The sequence below is a fragment of the Chlorocebus sabaeus genome, chromosome 4 (assembly GCF_047675955.1).
Source record: "Chlorocebus sabaeus isolate Y175 chromosome 4, mChlSab1.0.hap1, whole genome shotgun sequence".
Taxonomy (NCBI): Eukaryota; Metazoa; Chordata; class Mammalia; order Primates; family Cercopithecidae; genus Chlorocebus; species Chlorocebus sabaeus.
Genome location: NC_132907.1, coordinates 23,092,218 through 23,118,332, shown reverse-complemented (window position 1 = coordinate 23,118,332; position 26,115 = coordinate 23,092,218). Strand labels below are relative to the sequence as shown.

At 39.0% G+C, this 26,115-nt stretch overlaps 1 protein-coding gene across 8 annotated transcripts in view; it reads left to right on the top strand.

The window, feature by feature from the left end:
* Positions 1-26,115, top strand: part of ARHGEF28 (Rho guanine nucleotide exchange factor 28) — a 317,386-nt gene that overhangs the window by 132,528 nt on the left and 158,743 nt on the right. For 3 of the 8 annotated variants that reach the window (XM_038010483.2, XM_073014690.1, XM_038010482.2), the window contains 4 exons: positions 1,934-2,227; positions 22,435-22,618; positions 25,050-25,230; positions 25,621-25,665. In XM_038010483.2, the coding sequence (XP_037866411.2) occupies positions 1,934-2,227; positions 22,435-22,618; positions 25,050-25,230; positions 25,621-25,665 (704 nt within the window). The remainder of the gene's footprint in view (positions 1-1,933; positions 2,228-22,434; positions 22,619-25,049; positions 25,231-25,620; positions 25,666-26,115) is intronic. The other 5 variants (XM_007975209.3, XM_073014689.1, XM_038010485.2 and 2 more) reach the window with 3 other exon arrangements.

Sequence of the window (26,115 nt, the reverse complement as noted above, 5' to 3'; positions counted from 1 at the left end):
TTAGCTCTCCCTGGTCTTGGTCAATGAATTAATCTGTTGTCCAATTTCTGAGACCATCGGTAATTTTAAGCACTTCTCTCTTTAGCCCAGTAATCTTCATCATTTAAAAAAAACAAAACAAAACAAAACAAAAACCAAAAAAACAGTCAAACCAAATTAATGGGCCAGTCATGGTGACTCACGCCTGTAATCCCAGCACTACAGGAGGCCGAGGTGGGAGGATCACCTGAGGTCAGGAGTTTGAGACCAGCCTGGCCAACATGGGGAAACCCCATCTCTATTAAAAATATAAGATTAGTTGGGCATGGTGGACGGTGCCTTTAGTCCCAGCTACTTGGGAGACTGAGGCAGGAGAATCGCTTGAACCTGGAAAGCGGAGGTTGCAGTGAGCTGAAATCGTGTCACGGCACTCCAGCCTGTGAGACAGAGCGAGACTCCATCTCAAAACAAAAACAAAAACAAACCTAATTCATGGCACATAGTTACTTCGGCTGTTGGTTGCTTTCCCTCTGCCCTTTTGCTCTGGCTAATGTTTTCCCTACCTTTAGTTTCACCCTCTTTTCTTGGTTTTCTCTTTTATCAAGCCCTTATAGAGAAAGGATAAAAAATAATAACTACAGTGCCACTCTTATTTTCAAAACTTTTAATCTTTTTCTTTACTGGCATGTGGTGGTGACTCTCCTCCTCCTTCCTTAGGAAAAAGAGAATGTAATCTTTTGTTTATATTGTGGTCTACTTAAAAGTGAGGTTTCTTGCCTTCATTTTAACAGAATCTAGAGGCAGGTCACAGTTTCTATTTCTGAACCTTGAATTTCCCTGGTGACAGCTTTACCAGGACAACCTTTCAAAAATTTGTAAGAGAGATTTATTTAATGTTTACTGGGTATGTGTAGTCTAGTGGGAGGTGGGTGCATTCTGTGCCTGTACCATGAGACCACTTTTAAGAGTCAATGACAAAGTGACACTAGGTCTCTTTCAGTGAACTTAGGATGCTCTTGTTCCTTGAAGCCCTAGCTGCAGAGCCTCTGGGGAAAGTCTTTGGAGAATAAGGCAGAGGAGGAATGACTTGTACCTGTTAGCCATTTGATTGGGGGCAACAGGGTGCTATGGACCAGTGGTAGCTGAATAACTCTTCTCTGTTCAGTCATGATTATCATGATCATAGTGATTTGGTGCCATCAATTCCTGAAAATTCTGCCAAGGGCAGCATAAAAATGTACCTGGGTAAGAGCTTCCCAACTCTGGCAAAATAAGAGAGTGGGACAAAGAAGAGGAAGAATGAAGGGAGGGACAAACAGCAGGATTTGGTGACACTCTCAGGAGAAATATTGAGAACACCTACAAGACAGAGACACTTATCAGAAGAGGGGGCAGTGAACAACAACACACACACATAGATATGTATATATATTTTCCCTTTTGTTTTCTCTTGGGTAGTCTTCACCTACCTTTACTCACATTCAAAGGAGCTCTATGGAATTAGGGCAAACTTGTGTAACTGTATGGTGCTATCTTATAAACTTATGGCTTAAATAAATATGTAAAAATATGTGACTCAGGAGGAAATGGCAGAGTGGAAAAAAGCAAAGGACTTGAAGACAACAAACACAAATTCAGGGGTCAGGGTAGGAGTAAAAGGTTAAAGGAATGCTGAATAGCAGTGTTTGGTAATGATAGAAGAACAGACGCTCAAATGCTCAGAGCTCATAAAGGTAAGTTTTAAAATCAGGAGTTACTGAAAGAAGATCGAGTCAGCATTAGTTTGGCCCACGTGCTTGGCAGTGTGTAAGGGTAATGGGCTGGCTTTCCCTTCCACCTTGTTCTCCTGGGGCGTGTTGTCTGCTTAAGCTGTGAGGTGGAGCTAGCACATTGGACCCCTGTGAGAGCATCTCCTACAGACTTGGGGTGAACTGTTCACTGTCTTGTTGTCCAGGCCATGGGCTTCAGGAGACGGTGACGGTATCTGTGTGCCTCTGCTCAGAAGGTTACTCTCCAGTGACCATGGGCTCCGGCTCAGTGACCTACGTGGACAACATGGCTTGCAGGCTGGCTCGTCTGCTGGTGACGCAGGCCGATCGCCTCACAGCCTGCAGCCACCAGACCCTGCTGACCCCATTTGCCTTGACGGCGGGAGCGCTGCCAGCCTTGGATGAGGAGCTCGTGCTGGCTCTGACCCATCTGGAATTGCCTCTAGAGTGGACTGTGTTGGGAAGTTCTTCACTCGAAGGTGGGTCATCACCAGAAAATTCAGATATCCCCTGTGAGTGTCAAGTTCAGAATGTTCCTTATGCTATACTGTCTGTTCCCCTGGGCAGGTTTTCCTGCCCACATTTTACCTGAACCTTGCTGTGATGTGAAGGAGTTCCCTGAGGTCCTGAGCCACTCATCTCTGGGCTGGTTTATGTGACTCGTGCCAGAAGGTGTGGAATAAATGGAAAGGCCTTGTCTCAAGTGGGGGAAAGACTGTTTCTTTATGGTATGCTCTTGAGTCAGCTGCTCTGGGCTGTGGCTCCACTTCCCTTGGCAAGTTTTCTTGCTATGGGAAGGGGACATTGCTGCCCCATTTCCAAATAGGTAGGGTCACTGGACAAGAAAGCTCATGTCGCCAACTTTGTGAAACACTTAGAAGACATGTGACAACATGGGAAACATAACCAATGAATTGACATCTTTGAAAATGTCAGTGTCACCGAGAGCATTTGTGGTACATTTGTACTAGGTTTTGGAGTACTAAAGACCAAATGGACTCTGAATACCAAGTATTTGGAATCTGCATAGGAATAAGACTATAGATGTTATATATAGGCCCATACTAGACATGAGGCTAAACTGATCAATAGATGCTTTTTAAAAATGAAAAAATAAAATCTTCTTTTGACAGCTGGGGTCTCACTGTGTTGCTCAGGCTGAGCTTGAACTTCTGACTTCAGTGATCCTTCTGCCTCAGGCTACCAAAGTGCTAGGATTATAGGCATGAGCCAACGTGTCCAGCCAATAGCTGCTTTTTATTGGTGATTACACGTTATATATAATTTTATTGGAAATACACAGATGTTGTTTTGTAATTTATTGAATACAACACATATTTTTTTTTTTGTATCCTTCCTGTGTCCTTAGCTTTGTAGTCAGATGATACTGTTTTTGAGAGTTTCTGCTTCCTGATAAATTCTAGTTGTAAGTTTCAGGTTGGCTTAAATTCGATCATGGATGAGATTAAATGCACTACTCTGGGTAAAGGGGTGTGAGTTTTATAAACAGAATAATAAGGCCATAAGTCACAAACCAAGAGGATCTCTGTTTCTTTCCTTTAATCAGGGTCACACTAAAACTCCCCTGGGCGCTTAAAGACGTCTCTTGTTTTTAAGATCTTGGATAAGGGAAGTCACAAGTCTAGTCCAGCACCGAGCCATGCCTGAATCCTGTGTGCCGCACTCTCCTGTGTGGTGGCTGATTGATACGTATGACGTGGGCTCCCTGAGGGTGTGGGTGGTGTTTGTTCTGCTCCTTATTATCCCCAAGGACTCAGCAAAGAGATATTAAATATAAGGGGGAGTTGCAGTGATGATACTTGAAAGGTCTTTGGATACAATATTCATTCATTCATTCAACAAATACTTTTTAAAATACAGTATTAATAAAATATTTTAAATAAATTATTTAATAACATAAATGTGCTGTACATTTTTAATTTCTACAATGAGTCACAGTAGTACCTGCTTCATTAGCTGGTTTAGGGACAGGGTCCTCTTGCTCTGTTGCCCAGGCTGGAGGATGGTGGCACAATCATAGCTCACTGCAACCTCAAATTCTTGGGCTTATGTGATCCTCCTGCCTCAGCTTCCTAGGCATCGAAGATTACAGGTGTGTGTCACATGCTTGGCTAATTAAATTTTTCCTTTCTTTCTTTCTTTTTTTTTTTTTTTTTTTTAGAGACAGAGTCTTGTATTTCTCAGGCTTGTCTCAAACACCTGGCCTCAAGTGAGCCTCCCACCTCAGCCTCCCCAGTAGCTGGGATTATAGGCACCTGGCTCAACAAATGTTTCTTCAACTCTTGCTATGTGCTAAGCCCTTTTATACAGGGGAATTGCAATAGTAATACTTGATCGTCTGGAGATACACCCTTTCTATCTCACATATGTAAGTGATAGATGACATGTATGATCTATATTAATATATATATAGTATATATAAATTTATATATCTATGATATATATTATCTATATCTAAATATTATATACATATAATGTTTTCTGGCTAAGAAACTTCATTTTCTTAAGTCTCTTGGATTTCTAAAAATGTTTCTAACTATAATATTGGAGGGTGGCTTTTTCTGGAGGGGGGAGCGTGGATCCATTTTGAGAAAGACACAAAGGTTTCATGATTTCCCTTAAGTAAAGAAAGAGCATCACAGCCTCATGCAGGGGCAGAAGCAGGTCAGTCCCACAGCTCCTCCCCAGGCCAGCAAGTCTCAGCACAGCAGCTTGGTGCCTACAGCAGTTTAATTTGTGCCTCTGAAAAATTACAAATTGTTGAAGGTCATGGAACCTCATAACTGCACATGAATAGCTTAAACTAAGGGTCTCCACAATGGAATTCATGTTACCCACATGTTTTATTTATTTTTCATGCCGATATTTAGAAATACGTTAATACTCTCTAGTATTTAATCTGTGGATTGCCATAATACAAGCATACAATTTTCCATGCTGGGCATGCCTGCTCAAAGTTATTTTTGCTGGTGGAGATACATGAAAAAGTAAGTTTGGAGAACACTGAGCTAAACCCCAAGTTGTCAAGGGTCATCCTATTGCCATTTTCATTGCTATTTGGGTATACATTCTTGTTTGCCAAGCTTTTAGCTGTCATGGACTTTGATTTATCCATATTTTTATAACAGACAGATTTATGTCACGAGGAGGTCCTTTCTGTCCCCTCTGTCAGTATTTATACGTAATATATGTGTTTTCATGATAGAAAAATTGCAGCAGTTTCTTTTCATGGTAAAACACTTTTCTATTCTAGTGTCCTAGTTGTTAAGAATGTGTGCTGTGGAGCCAGGTTCAAATCCTGACCTTGTTACCTCCTGGCTGTGAGACCTGGGCAAGATATTTTAGTTCTGGTGCTACACATTTTTAATTTCTACAGTGAGGCATAGTAGTACCTGCTTCGTTAGCTGGTTGTGATGATTTAATTAGATAATGTATGGTAAGACCTCTAGAAGAGTATCTGAACATATTAAGTTTTCAGTAAGAGGTGATGTTGGCATGTGCATGTGAATAAATTTTCATATATAGAGTGTATTGTATGTACTTGTATGTGCATAGGTAGAAAGCAGATACAATTGGTTTGGACAAATGAAGCTAAAGGCAAAGTATAAAATCCTGGCATTTAAGTAATTCTTTGCAAATTTCTAGGAATGTTTCTAGACTTTCTCTAAAGGCAGTTTATAGTATTTGAGGTAACATTGTCTGCAGCCTAGACTTGTAATGTAGCTTTTCTACAACATCAGTGTCAAGCGACAGGGTTAATGCTCATGTTTGAAGCTGATTTTTAATCTGAAGGTTATGACCATCTTATGAGATATCATTCAGCCCGCCATGTGTTTAAATCTCTGTGTCTGCCTTTTCACACCTCAGTTCTGTCATGTATGTATGTAGGGGCTCATATATGGATAATGGCTAAGTTTAGATTCGTAGGCCTTAACAGATGTATTTATCAGTACATTTCTGTCAAAATTACTCCACATTAAAAAACAAATTGGGCAGTTAGATGAGTAGATTGAAATATAAATTCTTCTGTGTTTTAATTTTGTACTTCAGAAATTGTATTAGATACTAGGTAGAAGGAAAACGTGGAGTTTTTATTGTATTTACTAAACTAAGTAGTTGGACATAAATTAATCATTTTATAGTTGGGAATAAACAAGAGTATTTGGTGAAGGACTAACATTGATGCCCTAGATTAACTGGATTATATTAGATTTTTACAATGCACACGTATACTCTATGGATGTATTTTGACTCATTGCCTATTCATAACCATTTGGTGGGCTTCTACTAATCTTGAGCTGTTTGGGTTTGTTTTTTGTTGTGCTTTTAATTTAATAGAGTTTTAATTTAAGCAGTTTAAAAACTCTTATGTGCTTACACATCTTTTTTGGTATACATATTTTATTTGTATTGCTTGTCTTGAGGTAGATAAATTGTAATAAAGATGTGAGAAATAAACTGTGACATTGGACCCACTGGAAGTTATAATGTATTAGTGGCAGTGGCATCACAGGTGGAAAACAATTCCTTTCCTAGCAATTATTTCTTCCAGTACTTGTCCAAAAATTATTTTAATGCTCAGTGTTCACTCTTATTAAAAATTTTTGGTGTTTATTTATGATTTATTCAAATATAAATAGATCTTACCGAATGAGTATTCATTGATTTCTATAATGACTTTGTCTTGGAAGAGTGATCAAAACCCTACTGCGACACATTACTGTATTCTTTGCATTTTGTAATAAACTTCTCATTTTTTTTTACCTTGTCAATCATTGAGAGTTATGAGGAAGGACTGGGAACCTGGAAAAAGGCCAGAGTCTGAGTGGAGCATGGATCTTGTAACAAAAAGCAGAGCCTTCTTTCAGCCCTGTGTCTTACCCGTCATTAGTCACAATGCAACTTCATTATGTGTTCGAGGAAAGGAAATATCCCAGATTTTATTTAATTTTAGACCATAAATAAAATTGGATTTCTAGTTCATAAAATTATGACCATTCCTTTTATGAAATAGCATTCATAATAGTGCCTTGTTCAGGGTCTCAGAAGCTCAAATTTGGAGTAAAGCATTGAATAGTAATGTAATTATTCAACAGAATCTCACAATTTAATTTAATTTTTGTTTTGTTTTGAGGTTTTTGCTTGTTTGTTTTTTGGGCAGAAATCTTGTCTCAGAGATTTGTATAATTTTGACAATTAGGTTAACTGGGATAACACATTCTGATGTTTTATGTGTTGACGCTCAGATGACTTTGGAGTTGAAAGCCTCCCCGACCTTCCTGCTCCATCAAACTACCTTCCTTTACTTGTGTTCCCAGTAGCTTGACATGTCTGGCAAGCACCAAGCTTGCCAGCACCAGTGAGGGGATGCCATGTGGGTAAAGAACCCAAGGGGACCGCAAGTGGCATCTGCAAAGACAGATGGCATCGTTCCTGTGAACACAGTAGCTTCTCTCCTAACCTATGGAGTAGGTCGAGCTTGTCCTGGTTAGGTTTTCTAATTTAAGAGAAAAATAAGGCCTAGATCCTTAAAAAAACAAAGAGGTCATATAAAGAATATTTCTCATATATGTTTATACTTACAAACAAATATATAACAGTTTGGAAGACTCAAGATATTTTTTGCCAGAGTAAATTACTATTATTTTGAAAAATGAACTTGGACTCTTCCAGTTGTCTAGGTAAAAGTAGTTCATAGGATCAAAGGTCTCCTAACAAGCAGAAGTTCTTCTGCTCATTATGGAACAGGTGGATTCTTTGTTATATCAATCATAAAAAATAACCAAACCTGTTTGTTTATTTATTTATTTATTTTGAGACGAAGCCTCACTCTGTTGCCCAGGCTGGAGTGCAGTGGCATGATCTTGGCTCACTGTGACCTCTGCCTCCTGGGTTCAAATTATTCTCCTGCCTCAGCCTCCTGAGTAGCTGGGACTACAGGTGTGTGCCACCATGCCTGGCCAATTTTTGTATTTTTAGTAGAGATGGGGTTTCACCATGTTGGCCAGGCTGGTCTCAAACTCCTGACCTCAAGTTATCCACCTGCCTCGGCCTCACAAAGTGCCAAAGGTGCTACCATGAATTGAATCTGCAGGGAAAAAATATTAAAATATTTAACAAAACAAAGCATTGCCTGGTAGATTGCTTTGTCAAGTTTAAGAGTTAAGCTTTTCTCCTGCCTTTGTAATTGGTTCTATGAATGAAAGAAAATTTTAAGGTAAGCCAATTGAACTTTTGGAACTCTTCTACAGGAATGTTTTGGACTTAAACACAGCTGATGTATTTAGAGGATCAGCTTCTCATTCTCATTCTGTGGGTCTATGGTTGGTTGGAGAGCTGTCCCCAAAGAAAACCAACTGGTGGAACTAGTAGAACCCATTGAGGGTGGCTTAGAGAGTTTAATATTTTAATTATTTATTCCAAAAATCAGATTAAGAGTACACTCCTTAACTTGCAATAGCACCAATAGAGTTATAATAACCACAACAGATTTAAACTTGAATCCAGAAATTAGAGAAATGATTCATTAGTTGCAAGGACAAATCCAAGTACAAGTCATAGCATAATGAGTAGTAAGTTAAAGGAAATATAGAAAACCTTGTCACGGCCCACACGTGTAATGTATAGGTAAAGTAATGTGATGCTTTACTATGGAGAAGGGTCATTAGTGTAACGCTCTGCTCTTGCCTTAATAGGGTCTTCATAAATTAGTTCCTTTTGAAGGAGAATGTTTGTTTTTCTATGCTTTACACATAATGGAAAGAAAAGGAAAAGAATTGCAGAGGGCCGAAAGACTTTAGAAGAAAGTTTATAAGAGTTAGGGTTATCTAGCAGTTCTTTTTTTTCCCCTAAATTTATTATTTTTTTAATTTCAGCAGCTTTTTGGGAAACAGTAGATGTTTGGTCCAGCAGTTCTTAAAATGTGTCTTGATTGTTTGGTGTTCACTTAAGAAGTTTAAAAAGCAGTTTTAATATTACTTCTTATCTGCAGGAAAAGCCATTACATAGGAATTAACAGTTCATTACAAAAGAGTGGATGGGAACTACTCATTTTATGTGACAGCCACATCTTGCTTCAAGTCACATACCCTGAACTTTCTAGGCAACAAGAGAAGGGAATGTGTGGCCTAGCAATATTTGACAGAGAAAAATATCTGTTTCTCTTTCTTTGAATAGAGAAAAGAGATCTGTAGCCAGTAGGAAGCAAGATTTGTTTAATGATTGAAATGGAGCGTGGCTTGTGTTTTTATCTTTGAATACTGTCTGCTGGCCGTAGATATAGAAAGAAAATAGAGCAAGGTCCCAGAGCCTGGCACTGTGGGTTGGCCTGATGACTGCACTGTGTCCGGGTCTTACTAACCAGAAAAGGGTAAACTGATTTATAAGACTTACTTGCTGGCTCACAGACGAGGTGAAATGTCAGCTTTGTTACTCTGCCGTAAAGCTGTGTACTGGACGACAAGTTTGAAATAACATTAGCTGAAACACCAGTGGGTAGGAAACCCATAAAGGACAGGTTTATTACAAAATACAGGAAATACAAGTGTCCGGGTTTTTGTTTTTTAATTTTGAAATCAATACATTATGGATAACAACTGATTCTGGGGTTTTGTATGTTTCTCTTGGAAATCTTGACATTTTTCAAGGGATTGTATACATACTCAGTATTGCTGTCTAGCCTTCTGTCACTTCTGATAGTTTCTAATCAGACAAACATCTCTACATCTTTTCTGACATTTCAAGCTGGTAGTATACTCTTTCTGTTGCTAAGGCAACTCACTGGATGAATACTAGAGGTGAAGAGAATGTTCTTTAGATTCTATGGCACTTGTTATGATGGTAAATTGATAAAATTGTTTTACAATCCTCAGCACTATATATATATATATATATATATGTATATTATTTGTGAAGTTTTAAATCCCTAATTTTAGAATATCCTCTTTGTCTTACATTCCTTTTATAGTTTTTAATTTTTGAGGAATGTGTTTTCTGGCAGTAAAGAATTTAATATAGAATTAAACTTCTAAGGAAAAGGACTCCTCTCCCCCCAATCATTTGAATTCATTTTTCAGTTTAAGTAGGTAAACTCTTATTGAATACATTCTCTGTTTAAGGTACTACATGTTAAATAAGAAACAGCAGCTTAAACTCTTCCTTAAAAAATAAGCTTCCTACTTTTGTCTGGCAACAATGGCCCTCATACTGGAATAGAGAATTACGCACTTACTCTCACTTCTGGGAAATAGAACGTAGAGTTGGATTCAGGTCACTTTCTCTCCCTCAATTATAATTTTCAAGAACAAAAAATGTAAAGGGAAGCAAACAGCCTACCCTAATGTGCTTTCCAAAGCATTCGGGACTGTAGAAGGTTTTGAAGTCCCATTCCTGGCTTCCCTCCTCTGGGGCTTTACTCCTCTTAAAACGTAGCAGGATGCATATAGCAGTTTTTGCTTGCATGCAGGGTATTAAAACTGAATTTAAAAAATGACAGTAACCAAGGAATATATTCATAACCTTGAAGGAAAAACTTAAAATGTTGCTATTCTCATAGATTTCTTAATAGGATTTGAATGCTGGCAGTTGTCCTTGTACTATTTTATCTACAAACCAAAGGAAACATTGGTTTGTAGATAAAACACTGGTTTTAAAACTAGCAATGCTTGGAGGTTAAAATCCCCACGATTGAAAAAGTTGGGTAGGAGAGATCTGGGGAGCAGAGTGAGGCAGGGAGTCAGAAAAGATGGTACATTCTTAGGGAAGTGACTAATTGTGCATCCTGTTGCAAAGTCCTCTTTACTTGGCCCAGTGTTGTTTAAGAGGCCTTGTCTTGACTCTCTCAGATATAAGCCGTGGTGTAGGGATGAAGCTGTATAGATAGAAACCTCAAAAAATATTCTGTCCCCACATACGTACTGTCCTCTTCCACACCTATAACTGTAGTTGCTTTTACTTTGCAAGTTTGACATGAGAATGTATGTGTGCTGTGAGTAGCGACACATCACGTCAATATCTGGAGGAGAGAAGAAGCATGAGTGACGGGCGTTAGCCTGGGTCCTTAGAATTCGCTCAGCTGGGGTTCCTTCTGCTTATTTTCCCCTCACTCTCAATTTGTTGACCTTTTTTTTTTTTTTTTAAAAGATGGAGTCTCACTGTATTGCCCAGGCTGGTCTCAGACTTCTGGGCTCAAGTGATTCTCTTTTCTCATCCTCCCGAGTAACTGGGACTATAGGTGTGTGCCACCACAACTAGGTAATTTTTTTTGGGCTCAAACGATCCTCCTACCTCAGCCTCTGAGTAGCTGGGACTACAGGCACGAGCCACCACACCTGGCTGGTTCTCTTTTCTTGCCCTCTTTAAAAAAATCTATTTTGAGGCTGGGCGTGGTGGCTCACACCTGTAATCCCAGCAGTTTGGGAGGCTCAGGTGGGTGGATCACTTGAGGTCAGGAGTTCAAGACCAGCCTGACCAATATGGTGAAACCGTGTCTTTACTAAAAATACAAAAATTAGCCAGGCGTGGTGGCACATGCCTGTAGTCCCAGTTACTTGGGAGGCTGAGGCAGGAGAATTGCATGAACCCAGGAGATGGAGGTTGCGGTGAGCCAAGATCGCACCACTGCACTTCAACCTGGGTGACAAAGCAAGACTCCCTCTCAAACAACAACAACAACAACAAAATCTATTTTGAGCTTTTTATTCTTGTATAAATTTTTCTTCACTACTCCCATCTTCCCATCTGCAGTTTATAGTAGGAGATACAAGTATATATGGTATTATATGAGTCAATCCTTGATTTTTAAAAAGTAGTCCCCAGTTCTTATAGTATATGACTCTCCTATGTTTCCTGTCAAAACTTTTAATTTTTATAGTCTTGATTTTTTTGTTGTTGACTTTAATGTATTTTTCCTTGACAAGTACATGAGATATATCACTGCAGTTGAGGCCAATTCAGGCCATCCTTTGTATAATAGGAGGCATAATAGTTAAGAACTTGAGTTTTGGAGGTAGAAAAATCTAGGTTCAAATCCTTCATGTTCCATATACTACTTAAGTGAGCCTGAGCAATTGCATAATTATGTCAAGGCTTAGTTTCTGCCCCTATAAAATAAGGATAATAATAGTATATACATCATAGAATGACTATCAGGATTAAATGAGATAATGCATATAAAGTGCTGAATAAAGGTTAGCTCTTTATAGAAACAAGAACGGTAACATCCTTATAGTCACTGACACTGAGTAAGAATGAAAGAAATGTGGTGTGGAGGTTCATTTCTTTTTTTCATTCATGGATAATTGTTGCCCATCTGTATTCCCGGATGACTTTTTTCCAACCTCCCCTTCCTCCCTCAAGATATGGCAGCACCTTTTATACCGATTTCCTGTTTGGTTTATCCCATTTACCTTCCTCTTCTAGTCTCACCAGAATATCCCTTGTTGATTGTGCCTTACTGGTGAAGGAAAGGATGAAATCATCCATTGAAGCTGTAGCTCATACCCAAAGATATATATCTAAATCTGGGACTTTGGACACAGGACACTGGCTTCCAGTGCAAGGGCACTGAGTGGACCCTGCCTGGCTGTAGGCGAATGGCCAGTTTCCTAGTTGTGTTTGAAGGCAGACTACCAATGCAGACTTCAAAGCGCCATCTGCGAGGCACGATGAGTCTACACTTTTTCCGCTTGTCAATAATAAAATTAGAATGCAATGTATTTTCATTTGTCTCCCAAACAGAACAGGGTCCTGGAGAGTCAAGTGGGAGGGCGTCTGAGAATTCTAGCTCCTCTGGGGTGGAAGGGGAGATCTTGCAGAAGAGTGCCTGCACACAGTTGGCTATCAGCAAATATCTGTTGGGTGAATGAATGGTGGAGTTGAATCATAGCCTTGAAGCAACATTAACAAATGGAAGAAAAATCGATACAGGCTGAAAAGGAGGAGGTATGCCATAATTGCTACTTACAACACCTAATGACCGCCTGCTGCCCGAAGCATGGGATTACAGCACATTTGTCTTAATAGCACATATGGTATGCTACACTGATGCAATTACAGTGCCCGGTAAGCAGGGAGCTAGTTCCTTGCAACTATGCCCTTAAATTGTAACCAGAGGAAAATTGTTTTCAAACATACCACATATCTATTTAGTGACTATTTATTGTAGTTTTTTTGTATTAAAAAGATCAGAGAAATGTGTAAAACTGCTTAGTCCCCCCAGTACTGGCATTTATAGTTCTTGAGAGCCCTGTCCCAATTTGTTATTTTCATTACAGCCCCCTCGCAATCCCAGGTAGTAGGCTGGGCAGATATCATGTCCGTTTTACAGATCAAGCAACTTGAAACTTGAGAATTAAATGGCTTTCCGTTTCATTCTAGCTGTTAGCTGAAGGTTTGGTATGTGTTCAAATCCAGAGCTTGGAATCCTTGGTCTCCCCACCTTTGCACCATACAGTGTTGTATCTGGATTCTTAATGTCTTATACTGGTGGCTACATGCATAATTTAGTTTGGAAATATCCCCAGAATGTGAAGGTCAAAAATTGAGTTGCCATCTTGAAATTCTGATAAAGACTTTTTAAAGTTGCAACTGATTTAGTACTCATTCCACAAGCTAAAATAAAGTATATCTTGCCAATATGAGATCCAAAATCCAGGAAGTACCTTCCAGTGTTATACATCGCTATGTGAACTTTCTGGAATGAAAGTGTGTGTGATGGGTGTTTTCCCAGATTATTTTCAGGTGATCTTCAGCCGGGGGTGGTTGTAATATGAGTGTCTCGACTGTACTGAAGCAGAAAATAAGTTTTAGGGAGCAAAAACCTGCCATTATGCTTGTTTCAGTCCTCCTCCTCTACCTTTTGGGCTTGTGATCTAGCCATGCCCACCATGTTGGTCTCATGCTCTGTAGAACATCCTGATTTCATGTCTTTCTTATGAGTGTATTTGTATTTGCAATTGCTATCTTGGACTCACCAACCTCTGATCTCCTGTATAAAAGGCTGATTTGTTTATCATGCCAGAGCTCTGAGTAGGCTGTGTAAATGGAAGATGCTCTAAGGCACAACCCCTTTCTCATTCTCATTGAGAATCCTGAAAACATCTTAAAGATTGTGTATGATACCCATGCCAAATTCTCTCTTCTGCTCTCCATGTAAATTTTTGATAATTTTTTTTTCATTGTACTTTTTGTTCATCAGTTTTGGCATTTTATAAATATCTGTAAATTTTCATATCATGATACATGATGTAGGTTGAATTAATTTAACATTCAGATTAGTTTTCTTGTAGTCCAGACAGTTTCCTTACTTCTATTCACACTCTTTGTGTCTAGAGCTACAAATAATGAACTAAGCCTAGAGCTGTAGTTCATCACATAGTGATTTCATGGGCCAGATATTTATAGACAGTCCCTGATTTATGATGGTTTGATTTATGATTTTGATTTTATCCTTGTGTGAAAGCTGATGGTGTGAAAGCAATATACGTTCAGTAGAAAGCATACTTCAAATTTTGAATTTTGACCTTTTCCTGGGCTAGCCATATGCAGTATGATATTCTTGTGATGCTGGACAGTAATGGTGAGCCACGGCTTCCGGTCAACCAGCCACACAATCACAAGAGTAATCAGTCAATACTCCACAGTGCATTGTGTGGCCAGTGGTTTTTGGATATTATGTTTTGTGTTTGGCCATCCCATCATATTTACAAAGCACCTATTTTCAACTTACACTATTTTCTACTTATGACTGGTTTATTGAGATATAATTCTATCATGAGTCAAAGAGTATCTGTATTTTATTCTGAACAAAAGTAAGCTAGTTGTATGCTTCTCAAGGGCAGGGACCACCACACCCATCTTTGTATCCACAGGGCCTGGCAGATAATAATGGTCTCATCAATGTTTGTCTACTGAATGACTTAGATGAACAAATTGAGACCTGTATGAATACATATGTGGCTTTGGAAATCAGAATGGAACTTATTTTAATAAGTTGAATTTAATGTGAATTTAAAAAAATTAGTCTTCTAAAAATGTATTGTGTTGAATACATTTCAATGGCTCCACTCAGGTGTTGTGAAACATTACTTAGCCCTAAAAAATATGAGTACTTCTGAATTGACTTGTATTGAAAAATATTATTTGCTTCTAGATTATTGTATCCATCACATTTTAGCTTTAATATTTTGCTAAATGTTTAAGTGCTTTCCTGGTTTAGCAGTAAGTAATGTAGATTAAAAATCACTTGTAAAACTCACAGAAAACTCTTTTTGTTGTTCTTTGCTAAAATCTTATACGTAATAGATCTTAATTAAGAGCTGACTGGGTAGGCTGTGTTATAAAAGGAAGATATAGGTTTGTATATTGCTAACCACTTATTTATTTAAATTAGCAGATCCCAACTCTGGCTTTGCATTGGAATGACTTAGAATCTTTGGAAAAGTGTGATGCCTTGGCTCTGCCCCAGAAGTTCTGATTTAATTTTTCTGGAGAGGACCTTGAACATGTCTTATTAAAAAATAATAAAATAAGTTAAATAATTAGCTAAGGTCTCCAGAACTCACAATTGCTGCTAGAGGAAATGTAAGTTATTACAACCATTTTGGAAAACACAGCAGCATTATCTAATACATTTAGAGAAACTAGTATCTCATAGCAAATCCGTTCCACAGCAATTCCATTCTTACCTATAAACCCTAGCAAGAAAACATGCTGATATGGTTTGGCTGTGTCCCAACCCAAATCTCATCTTGAATTGTAACTCCCACAATTCCCATATGTCATGGGAGAAACTGGTGGGAGGTGATTGAATTATGGGGGTGGGTCTTTCCCATACTGTACTTATGATAGTGAATGAGTCTCATGAGATCTGATGGTTTTTAAAATGGGAGTTTCCCTGCACACTCCCTCTCTCTTGCCGCCACCATGTAAGAAGTGCCTTTTGCCTTCTGCCATGATTGCTAGGCCTCCCTAGCCACATGGAATTGTAAGTCCATTAAATCTCTTTCTTTTGTAAATTGCCCAGTCTCAGGTATGTTTTTATCAGTAGTATGAAAATGGATTAATACAATAAATTGGTACCACTAGAGTGGGGTGCTGCTGAACAGATACCTGAAAATGTGGAAGCAACTTTGGAACTGGGTAACAGGCAGGGGTTGGAACAGCTTGGAGGGCTCAGAAGAGGACAGGAAAATGTGCAAAAGTTTGGAACTTCCTGGAGACTTATTGAATGGCTTTGCCCAAAATGATGATAGCAATATGGATAATAAAGTCCAGGCTGAGATAGTCTCAGATGGAAATGAGAAACTTGTTGAGAACTGGAGCAAAGGTTACATTTTAGCAAAGAGACTGACAACATTTTGCTCCCATCCTAGAGATTCATGGAATTTTGAACTTGAGAGTCATGATTTAGGGCATTTGGTGGAAGAAATTTCTAAACAGCAAAGCCTTCAAGAAGTGACTTGGGTGTTGTTAAAGGCATTCAGTTTTATAATGGAAGAAGAGCATAAAAGATTGGAAAATTTGCAGCCTGACAGTGCGATAGAAAAGAAAATCCCATTTTCCGAGGAGAAATTCAAGCTGGCTGCAGAAATTTGCATAAGTAATGAAGAACTGAATATTAATCCCCAAGACAATGGGGAAAATGTCTCCAGGGCATGTCAGAGGTCTTCATGGGAGACCCTCCCATCACAGGCCCAGAGGCCTAGGAGAAAATCGTTTCATGGGCTGGGCCCAGGGTTCCCATATTGTGCAGTCTAGGGACTTGGTGCCTGGCATCCCAGCTGCTCCAGCTGTAGCTGAAAGGAGCCAATGCAGAACTTGGGCCATGGCTTCCAAGGGTGCAAACCTCAAGCCTTGGCAGCTTCCACAATGGTGTTGAGCCTGCGAGTGCACAGAAGTCAAGAATTGAGGTTTGGGAACCTCCACCTAGATTTCAAAGGATGTATGGAAATGCCTGGATGTCCATGACAGAAGTTTGCTGCAGGGGTGGGGCTCTCATGGAGAACCTCTGCTAGGGTAGTGTGGAAGGGAAATATGAGGTGGGACCCCGACACAGAGTTCCTATACTGCCTAGTGGAGCTGTGAGAAGAGGGCCACCATCTTCCAGACCCCAGAATGGTAGATCCACTGACAGCTTGCACTGTGCACCTGGAAAAGCCACAGACACTCAACATCAGCCCATGAAAGCAGCTGGGAGGGAGGCTCTACCCTGCGAAGCCACAGCAGCAGAACTGCCCAAGACCATGGGAATCCACCTCTTGCATCAGTGTGACCTGGATGTGAGACATGGAGTCAAAGGAGATCGTTTTTGGAGCTTTAAGATTTGACTGCTCCGCTGAATTTCAGAATTACGTAGGGCCCGTAGCCTCTTTGTTTTGGCCAATTTCTCCCATTTGGAATGAGTGTATTTACCCAATGCCTGTACCCTCATTGTGTCTAGAAAGTAACTAGCTGGCTTTTGATTTTACAGGCTCATAGGCGGAAGAGGCTTGTCTTGTCTCAGATGAGACTTTGGACTGTGGACTTTTGAGTTAATGCTGAAATGAGTTAAGCCTTTGGGGGACTGCTGGGAAGGCATGATTGGTTTTAAAATGTAATTTGGGAGGGACTAGGGGCAGAATGATATGATTTGGCTGTGTCCTCACACAAATCTCATCTTGAATTATAACTCCCACAATTCCCATGTATCATGGGAGGAACCTGGTGAGAAGTGATTGAATTATGAGGATGGGTCTTTTCCGCACTGTTCTCATGATAGTGAATGAGTCTCATGAGATCGGATGGTTTTCAAGATGGGAGCTTCCCTGCATGAGCTCTCTCTTGCTGCTGCCATGTAAGAAGTGCCTTTTGCCTTCCACCATGAGTGTGAGGCCTCCCTAGCCACGTGGAACTGTAAGTCCATTAAACCTCTTTCTTTTGTAAATTGCCCAGTCTCAGGTATGTCTTTATCAGCAGCGTGAAAATGGACTAATACACATGCAAATATCAGAAAAAATAATTTATCCTGTGTCTGTATGTGTATATATATGTGTGTGTGAGAGAGAGGCAGAGGGAGACAAAGAGAAAAACAGAGAGATACACTCATAGCAATGGACCCCAGGGGTACAAATACCCCTTTTCCTTTCCTAATCACATTATTCTCTTTTTCCTAACAGGTATTATGCTGACTTTTATAGTAGCCGTTTCCTTGCTTTTCTTTATAGTGTTATAACCTATGTATATATGCCTAAGTAATAATTTTAACTTTTACTCTTCTTGAACTTCATATTAATTGAAACATATCCTGTGTATTTTGTGACTTGATTTTTCCCCCTTGACATTATATTCATTACTTCCTTCTGTGTTAATCTGTAATTCATTTTGATTGTTAGAATATTGTTGTATGATTGCACTGCAATTTATTCCTTTGATGAACATTAAGATTACTTTGAATTTTGACCATTTATAATTTATTACATGGTTTCTTGCTAGGGTTTATAGGTAGGAATGGAATTGTTGTGGACTGGATTTGCGTTAGTTTCTCTAACTTTATTAGGTTATGTTGCTGTGTTTTCCAAAGGGGTTGTAACAGTTTACATTTCCTCTAGCAGTGATTGTGAGTTCTGGAGACCTTGATTAATTATTTAACTTATTTTATTATTTGTAATAGACTTTTTAAGAACAGTTTTAGGTTCATGCAAAATTGAGTGGAAGGTACAGATATTTTCCCACATGTACAGCCTCCCCTATTATCAATACGCCCCACAGAGTGGCACATTTGGCTATGATCGATTAGCCTACATTTGAGAGGTTAATTTATTCTTCAATCTCCCAAGCTAAGCCTTTGGCTAATTGAAAGGTATGACCAGATCTTGTGTGATAATGGTTCCAAATTGACCAGTAACAAAACCACTTTCCTTTAGTAACACTCAAACTGTCTGACCTTCCTTGCCCTTGTGCTTCAGATGCCTGGAAGCTCTCTTGACCTGTGCTGTTTTTGCAGATTGTAACCATAGAGTTAGAACAGGATTGAACACTCTTAGGAACCTTGGATCTTTATTGTGACAGACTCATTTGATGGGCAAAGAAACTGATGCCTGTCAGAATGAGAAGCACAAAGTCTGCACTCCCTTCCTATCTGGGTCAGATGAACTCCTGTTATGCAGTAAGGAATGGCTTATTGAATGGCACAGCTTGTTCAGTTCCTTTTTGTGTCTCAGTGTTCGTGCTGTCATGATGTTATAGGTCATACTTTTTAATGTTTGCCATTAGAGCAATTATTAGTAATCCTGCTTTGGTTACATTAGTTCAAATAACTCCTGGCACCAACCAAACAGGATGAGACATTTAGTTAGTTAAAGAAATTATTTTAAACACTCCCACCTCTGCCAAATTGTATAACCTCTTTCCACAATTTGTTTTCCTGGCTGATGTTAAGAAATCTGAAACTCTATAACAAGCAGAATTATTTATATATGTCATGATCCTTCCTATTTCAAGCTGTTTGCCTTACTCTGCACTCTGAACTTTCATACTGAATGAGAAAGCTCTCTCTTACAACATTTTGGTCAGTTTCTATTTGTTTTCTTTAAACATCAGAAAATTCTCTCTTCCACTGCCTTCCCTCCTCCCCGGGAAGTGGGTAGATTCTCAGAAAGAGAGTCAACAGTGAGCCATTCAGGCCTGTATGTTTACTGTTCTCTCTCATTGAACAAGATGTGAGGATGGAGCCAGAAGGAGAGAAGAGGGAGCTGGATTAGCAGAACAAGCTTGGAGAGCTCTCCTGGTGGAGGAAACAGATCTGCTCACACTCACACTGTTGGTCAGGTTGAATACAGTGAAATACACTCCAGGTTTAATGGTATTTAGGGCATTGCACCAGACATGGCAGAAAATGTTACTTAAATTGATACCATGCTTCCCTTTACCAATGGTATAATTTGAAAAGGGGACACAAAAGGTTTAGATGTTCCCTTTTGATCATTTTTTTGGGAGGGGAAAGAAAATTACAATCCATACAACCATGGAATATTTCTCACTATATCCAGGTTAGGAAATATGTCTTAGAAATTCCATCCTGGCCAGGTATGGTGGCTCATGCCTATAATCCCAGCACTTTGGGAGGCCAAGGCAGGTGGATAACCTGAGGTCAGGAGTTCAAGACGAGACTAGCCAACATGGTGAAAACCCATCTCTACTAAAAATACAAAAATTAGCTGAGGGCAATGGCATGTGCCTGTAATCCTAGCTACTCAGGAGGCTGAAGCAGGAGAGTCACTTGAAACTGGGAGGCAGAGGTTGCAATGAGCCAAAATTGCACCACTGCATTCCAGCCTGGGCAACAGAGTGTGACTCTATCTCAAAAAAAAAAAAAAAAAAAAAAAAAAAGAAAGAAAAAAGAAATTCCATCCTAGTATGCCTGGTTAATATCTCATGCTGACAGGTTTTCCTGTGTTGGGGAGTACACATGCACATATGTATGCATATGTATATTTGTTACCTGATCCTAACAAATCTCTTCCTGGTTATTACTTAAAAAGGAAGAAAAATGCAAATATTATCCAACATTTTAGATACCCTGCTGGGAATCTAAAAACAAAAACCTTACTTTTTAATCAAAGGAGTATAGTGGTCAAAAGTTAAAGGATAAAATAGTCAAAGATAAGTTCTGTAATAGCTAACATAGTTCTTTCAATTTTCATAAAGCTGAAGATATCAAGTATATTAAACAAATGTCTGGCAGGAATGTATTGCCTTGTTGTTTTAGATATTTTGGTATTTTGAATGTTGTTTTACTGTTTTTTAATGTTCTATGTCACACAGATGACTGATAGAGCAAATATACTGGTAAGTTGGTGGTGTTTCACTGTGATGAGTTCATTTACATATTGTAAGTATAATGCCTTGCATTCATTGATCTAGATACCTATATCTCTATAGATATAGATATATAAACAATTAAAAATTTAAACTAAGCCTTTTTTTTGCATTCATTTATGGTGGAGTGTTTCCTTCTAATTGTTTCAAATTAGAGCTTTGTAGAAACCTGGCTTCCCAAATATCATCATTATCACAGCCTGCTGGTAAGACAAAGTTGAGTTTATTGGCTACTATGGTATGGGAGAACACAACCTCCACAGGGCCTTAGAGGTGTCTTGAAGGGGGAGCAGTGAGGTGAGAATTTATTGAGAACTTGAAGTTTGGCTTAATGAGGGTCATTTTTTTTTGAGACAGGGCCTCACTTTGTGGCCCAGGTTGGAGTGCAGTGGTGTAATTTCCACTCACTGCAACCTCTGCCTCCTGGGCTCAAGCGATCCTCCCACCTCAGCCTGCTGATTAGCTGGAACCACAGGCGAGTGCCACCATGCCAGTTTAATTTTTGTATTTTTTGTAGAGACTGGGTTTTACCACATTCACCAGGCTGGTCTTGAGCTCCAGGGCTCAAGTGATTCTCCCACATTGGCCTCCCAAAGGGCTGGGATTACAGGCATGAACCACCATGCCCGGCCTTATAAGGGTCTTTTAATGTTGGGGATGGTGGTGGGAGGGGCATGTTGGACAGGGAAGAAGCTTGATCAGGACTTGGGAAGGATCATAACGTAGTTAGGATTGCTTTTAGGGTTTAAACTGCCTTTTGTTGGTTTGTACTGAATAGTTGGTTAGTCTTGCGGAAGGTTCTTATAATGAGCAATCATTCATTTGCCTGGGCAAGTGGCTCCTGGAATAGTAAAATCGTGCTAATGAAGATAATGGAATAGTAAAATAGTGTTAATATGGACAGGAAACTGTGGAGAAGTAGGTCATTTTGTTCTCAGTGTCCATTTTAAAGCGAACAATTCAATGTACAGACTATTCAAACTAAGTAATTTAAACATACACAAACTGTAGAGATTTTAACAGCCAATTGCCATGCAATGCCACAAATGCTCAATAGCTTTCGTTTGCCAGACACTATGCTAGGTATTGGGAATAAAATACCTCAAGGACCCCTCTGCCTGGAAGATGATAACGGAGAGTGGCCAACACCACAGTGGAGCTGACGCACACGGACCGACCAAGGGCCCTCTGTGCAGGGGCCTTACAGGCTGAGCTTCCTGAGCAGCACATTGGGGTGGCCTTGACAATATTGACATAATCTCAGGGATTTAGTAGATGAGTAAAAGCACTGCTGTGAAGTTTGAGAACGACCCATATGAAGCCATTTCTGTTACTGCTTCTCATCAGGGGAGGAGCAGCGTTGAGGACAAAGGGTGGAAACAGAGGTCCCTCTATAGCCTTGGCCTCTGAGAGCCTCCCTGCCTGAGCAGCAGGATCTCCTCAAGGAACTCTTTGCATATCAACAAGTGTCTGTTTCCAAAGAATGGTCCTTTCCTAGAACCTGCTTCCGTAGATGACTGCACTGCATGTCTAGTGAAAGAGGACGTGAATGTGTAATGCAGTAGGTGGAAAGAACGCTCTACCTGTGCTGAGCGGACCTGGCCCCAGCACCTACTGCCTACCTGGCCATTCACAAACCTCTTGAACTCTCCAAATTTGTAAAATGAGATATAGCAATTAGGTGCCATTGTTGATTTCTTCCAACTCTGACATTCTTATTATGTCTAAATACATTGTCCCTTTGATAAAATGTGTAAAACAAACTTTGTAAATGGAGGAATTAATATGGTATGTGTTTTTTCCTCTTCAGTATCTTCTCACAGAGAATCTCTTCTACACCTGGCTATGAGATGGGGCCTGGCTAAGCTTTCCCAGTTCTTCTTGCGTCTCCCAGGGGGAGTCCAGGCCTTAGCTTTACCCAACGAAGACGGTGCCACACCATTAGACTTAGCTTTACGTGGCGGACACTCCAAGCTGGTGGAAGATGTCACAAAGTGAGTTTAGCTACTTGATAGTCTCTCTCTTAATCTATTTCTATAAAGTTGGCCAAGCATTATAGAAAAATGGAAATAACCAAATCACAAGCTAATGTTGGTTTATGTTTTACTGTTAGCTCTCATGCACATATGTAGATCATATAAACAGATATATTAATATAATTGGTATTAATGTTTCATGAGGGTGAGACAGGAAAAAAGGTCTCAAAAGGCTCTGAAACGAGTGATAATGAAAAAAAATTGGGGAAATGCTAGCATTTAGATTTCAGCTTAAATGTCACCCCCTTCTGTGTTATTCTCTTTGATGATTATGATTAATTCACAATGTTAAGTATGAGTAACATTATGACTAATTCATAATATTAATTTATAATTATATATGTGATCATTTGTTTCATATATATCTCTTAATCATTTGAGGTCTGGGACTATTTCTGTTTTACCCACTGCAATACTCTAGTACAATGTCCAGCATATAATATTTGTTGAAATGATATAAATTTTTTTTGTATCAATGAATAACAGACAAATGCTATGGTATGATTTAACCAATGTGATGGTCAGTATGGTCTGATGAAATAGTGTAAAGAAAATAATTTGTAAACTATAATGTTATCTATGTTAATGAGGGTATCAATACTTCCATTGAATAATGAGTGTATTGTTGGTTACTTAGAATGGTTCAGGTCATTTATTCTTAGCTTATGAAAGATGGATTCATATATAGTGATTTTTTTTTTACTTAACGTGGTAAAAAACCAAAGTATAAATGGGAAAGTACATTGAAAATTATAACATGCTACATAAATATTAACCATTGTTAGAGTAAATGCTACATAAATATTAAATATTATTACAGTATTATTACGTGGCATGTTCAGATGGACTGGCTTTTCTTGTTTGGCTCATGGAACTTTGTGTAATTAATTTATGGTTATGTAGTACATAAGTGGACATTAGAGTAGAAATCAGAGCTTTTTGTTTATTTATTTTTTTCTCATTTGATCAAATGACCATCAACCAAGGGGCAAGCCTATCTGGAGGGAATTGTCCTTTTCCTTGTTTTAACATGACCCCACTTCCTTGGCTAAAAAGGGCAAGGCAAGAACACTTCCTTTGACTCATTCATTGTGAACAGTTCTGTGTTCCACTGAGGTCCTAGAGGCACACTTCATCTGTTGGTAGCTTTATATCTTTTTACTGTGTCCAAGACGAGACGATACATGTTTAAAAAGTTTCTAGGTCTAATAAATCCATTCATGGATGGGATTAGAAGTAGACTGTAAGCTGAATTCTGGTGATATGATAATAGAGCTTCCATATTCTAAATTAACAGCAATGACCTTATTGCTTAGGTTCAGAGACCATTCATCTCAGTGACTTGTTACTGGCATGGGGAGTTGTTTTCTGGAAACTTCTGGAGTCCTTGCCAGTAATGAGTGTCAAGAGTTCGGAGAGGTCCCCCAAGACTTAGAGTACAACTGTTCTTTATGGATCTCTTTTTGTCACTCCATCTGATAGAGATAACATATACTTCATTGGAAATATACTATATTTTTGTAAAGCAAACATTCATTAACAAAATAAGGTCATGTTAAAAGAGGAAAGGGGCATAGAGCTAGTTCTGTGAATTGAGGAATCTGGAAACAATCTGGTGGGAAATGACATGTTGAGGTGTGCTGTAATCCAAGAACATTAATATTTCCCTTTGAGGTTTCTTTACTGTTACTCTTACAGGATGTTATAAGCCATCCAAAATATTGCAATACTAACCATGAAGCCTACATGTAATTTACAAATGTACAAATGTTCTCAGCCAAGATACAACAGAAAATAAGTATGTAGTCAAGAATTTAGGTGGAAATGTCATTCCTTTATGTATGAGTGTATTCAGAAATACAACATGATCAAATTTGTGCATGTTTTAATTTGCATAAGAAAGGATTTACAACAATGGTACCATGTGTTATGAATATCTCACTTGTTTATAACATCCAAACCTCACCATGTTCCCTGGAGAGCATATCTGTTTCCACAGTAATCACCTAATAAACCATTGGCTGCCAGCTAATTTCTACTACAGGTAGCCCCGGTAAAGTGAGAGGCATCTTTTCAGATTAAAAGGAGAATGAAATGTTGAGGTAAAGTACTATGTTTAAAATTCAGTACTGTTTCATTCTTTATGTAAACCTTTAAAGTATGTAGTATATGTCAGTGGTTTTCAATAGACTTCTTCTCTAGGTGGAAAAAGAAAGGTGGCTGTGTTAGTATCTGTTTTCATGATCTTATGTATTTATTGCATGTAGGTGACTTTCAAGGATCATTTTGCCAGTTGGATTTGTAAGATCGGGGCAGTGATCCTAAGTGCTGGGATCCTGGGGCTGGTGTCTTTGAAGCTCTGTGTGGGTTTTGATTTGTGTTGTTTCAGTTTTCAGGGCAGATGGTCGCCGAGCTTCTCCCGAGTGCAGCTCAGTGAAGAAGCCTCTTTGCATTACATTCACTCATCGGAAACGCTGACCCTGACCCTTAACCACACAGCTGAGCATTTGTTGGAGGCAGATATTAAACTCTTCCGGAAATACTTTTGGGATAGAGCCTTTCTTGTCAAGGTTTGTACACAGTGATTCTGGCATACAATAATGCATGCTTCAGAGAATGCAGGCATCAATTTCTTATTATGAGAACAGTGTTTTTTGGGGGTAGGACTTTTTTTTAATGAAACCTTGGGGGACATGAAATTGGAAACTGCATTAGATCAGTAGAATGAAGATTATTATATATTTTGTAGTAGTTTGCATAATATTTTCATTTTCTTTTCTGAGCCAATCTTTTCCATAGTTGGCTTTTAATACTTTAATATTGGATATTTTCTCTTAATGTATTGATTGTATTATAATTATTATCTAAAGCAGTTACATTTAGGGCTATCTTACATGTATAATATCTACTCCCGGATTTTCGTATTGCTCAAATGTAGCTAAGCATTTGTTCCAGTGCAGAATCCAGTACAGAAGCCAGTACAGATTCTACTTGAATGGAAACAGGTAAAAACCTAGTTCTTTTCCAAAGAGGTTTTCCCCTTCCCATCATGGTCCAAACCCCACCTTTGAGTGCTATCATAGCATGCCCATCTCAGGGTTTAAAACATTTCAACTTTATCTCTCTCTTTTTTTTTTTTTTTTTTTTTTGTAGATTTTGAAAGAATGTTAAGAATATTTCCATCTTTTAATTATGATTAATCAAAGTGTTATTTTGAGTAACGGGGCTTGAGTCAATCTAGTTGGCAGTGCTCGGGGGTCTAATGGACACACTCACCAGATCCTGTGGCCTCCTGTGTTCTCAAGCACATTGCTTCACAAGGCACAGGTCTCAAGACTATTTAGGCTTTACAGAGTAAAAGGTCAGCTTAGAAAACCAATATTATCATTGACCACAGGTTCAGCTTTTGTAGAATATTTGCTTCATGTAATTGAAATAATTATTCATATAATTCA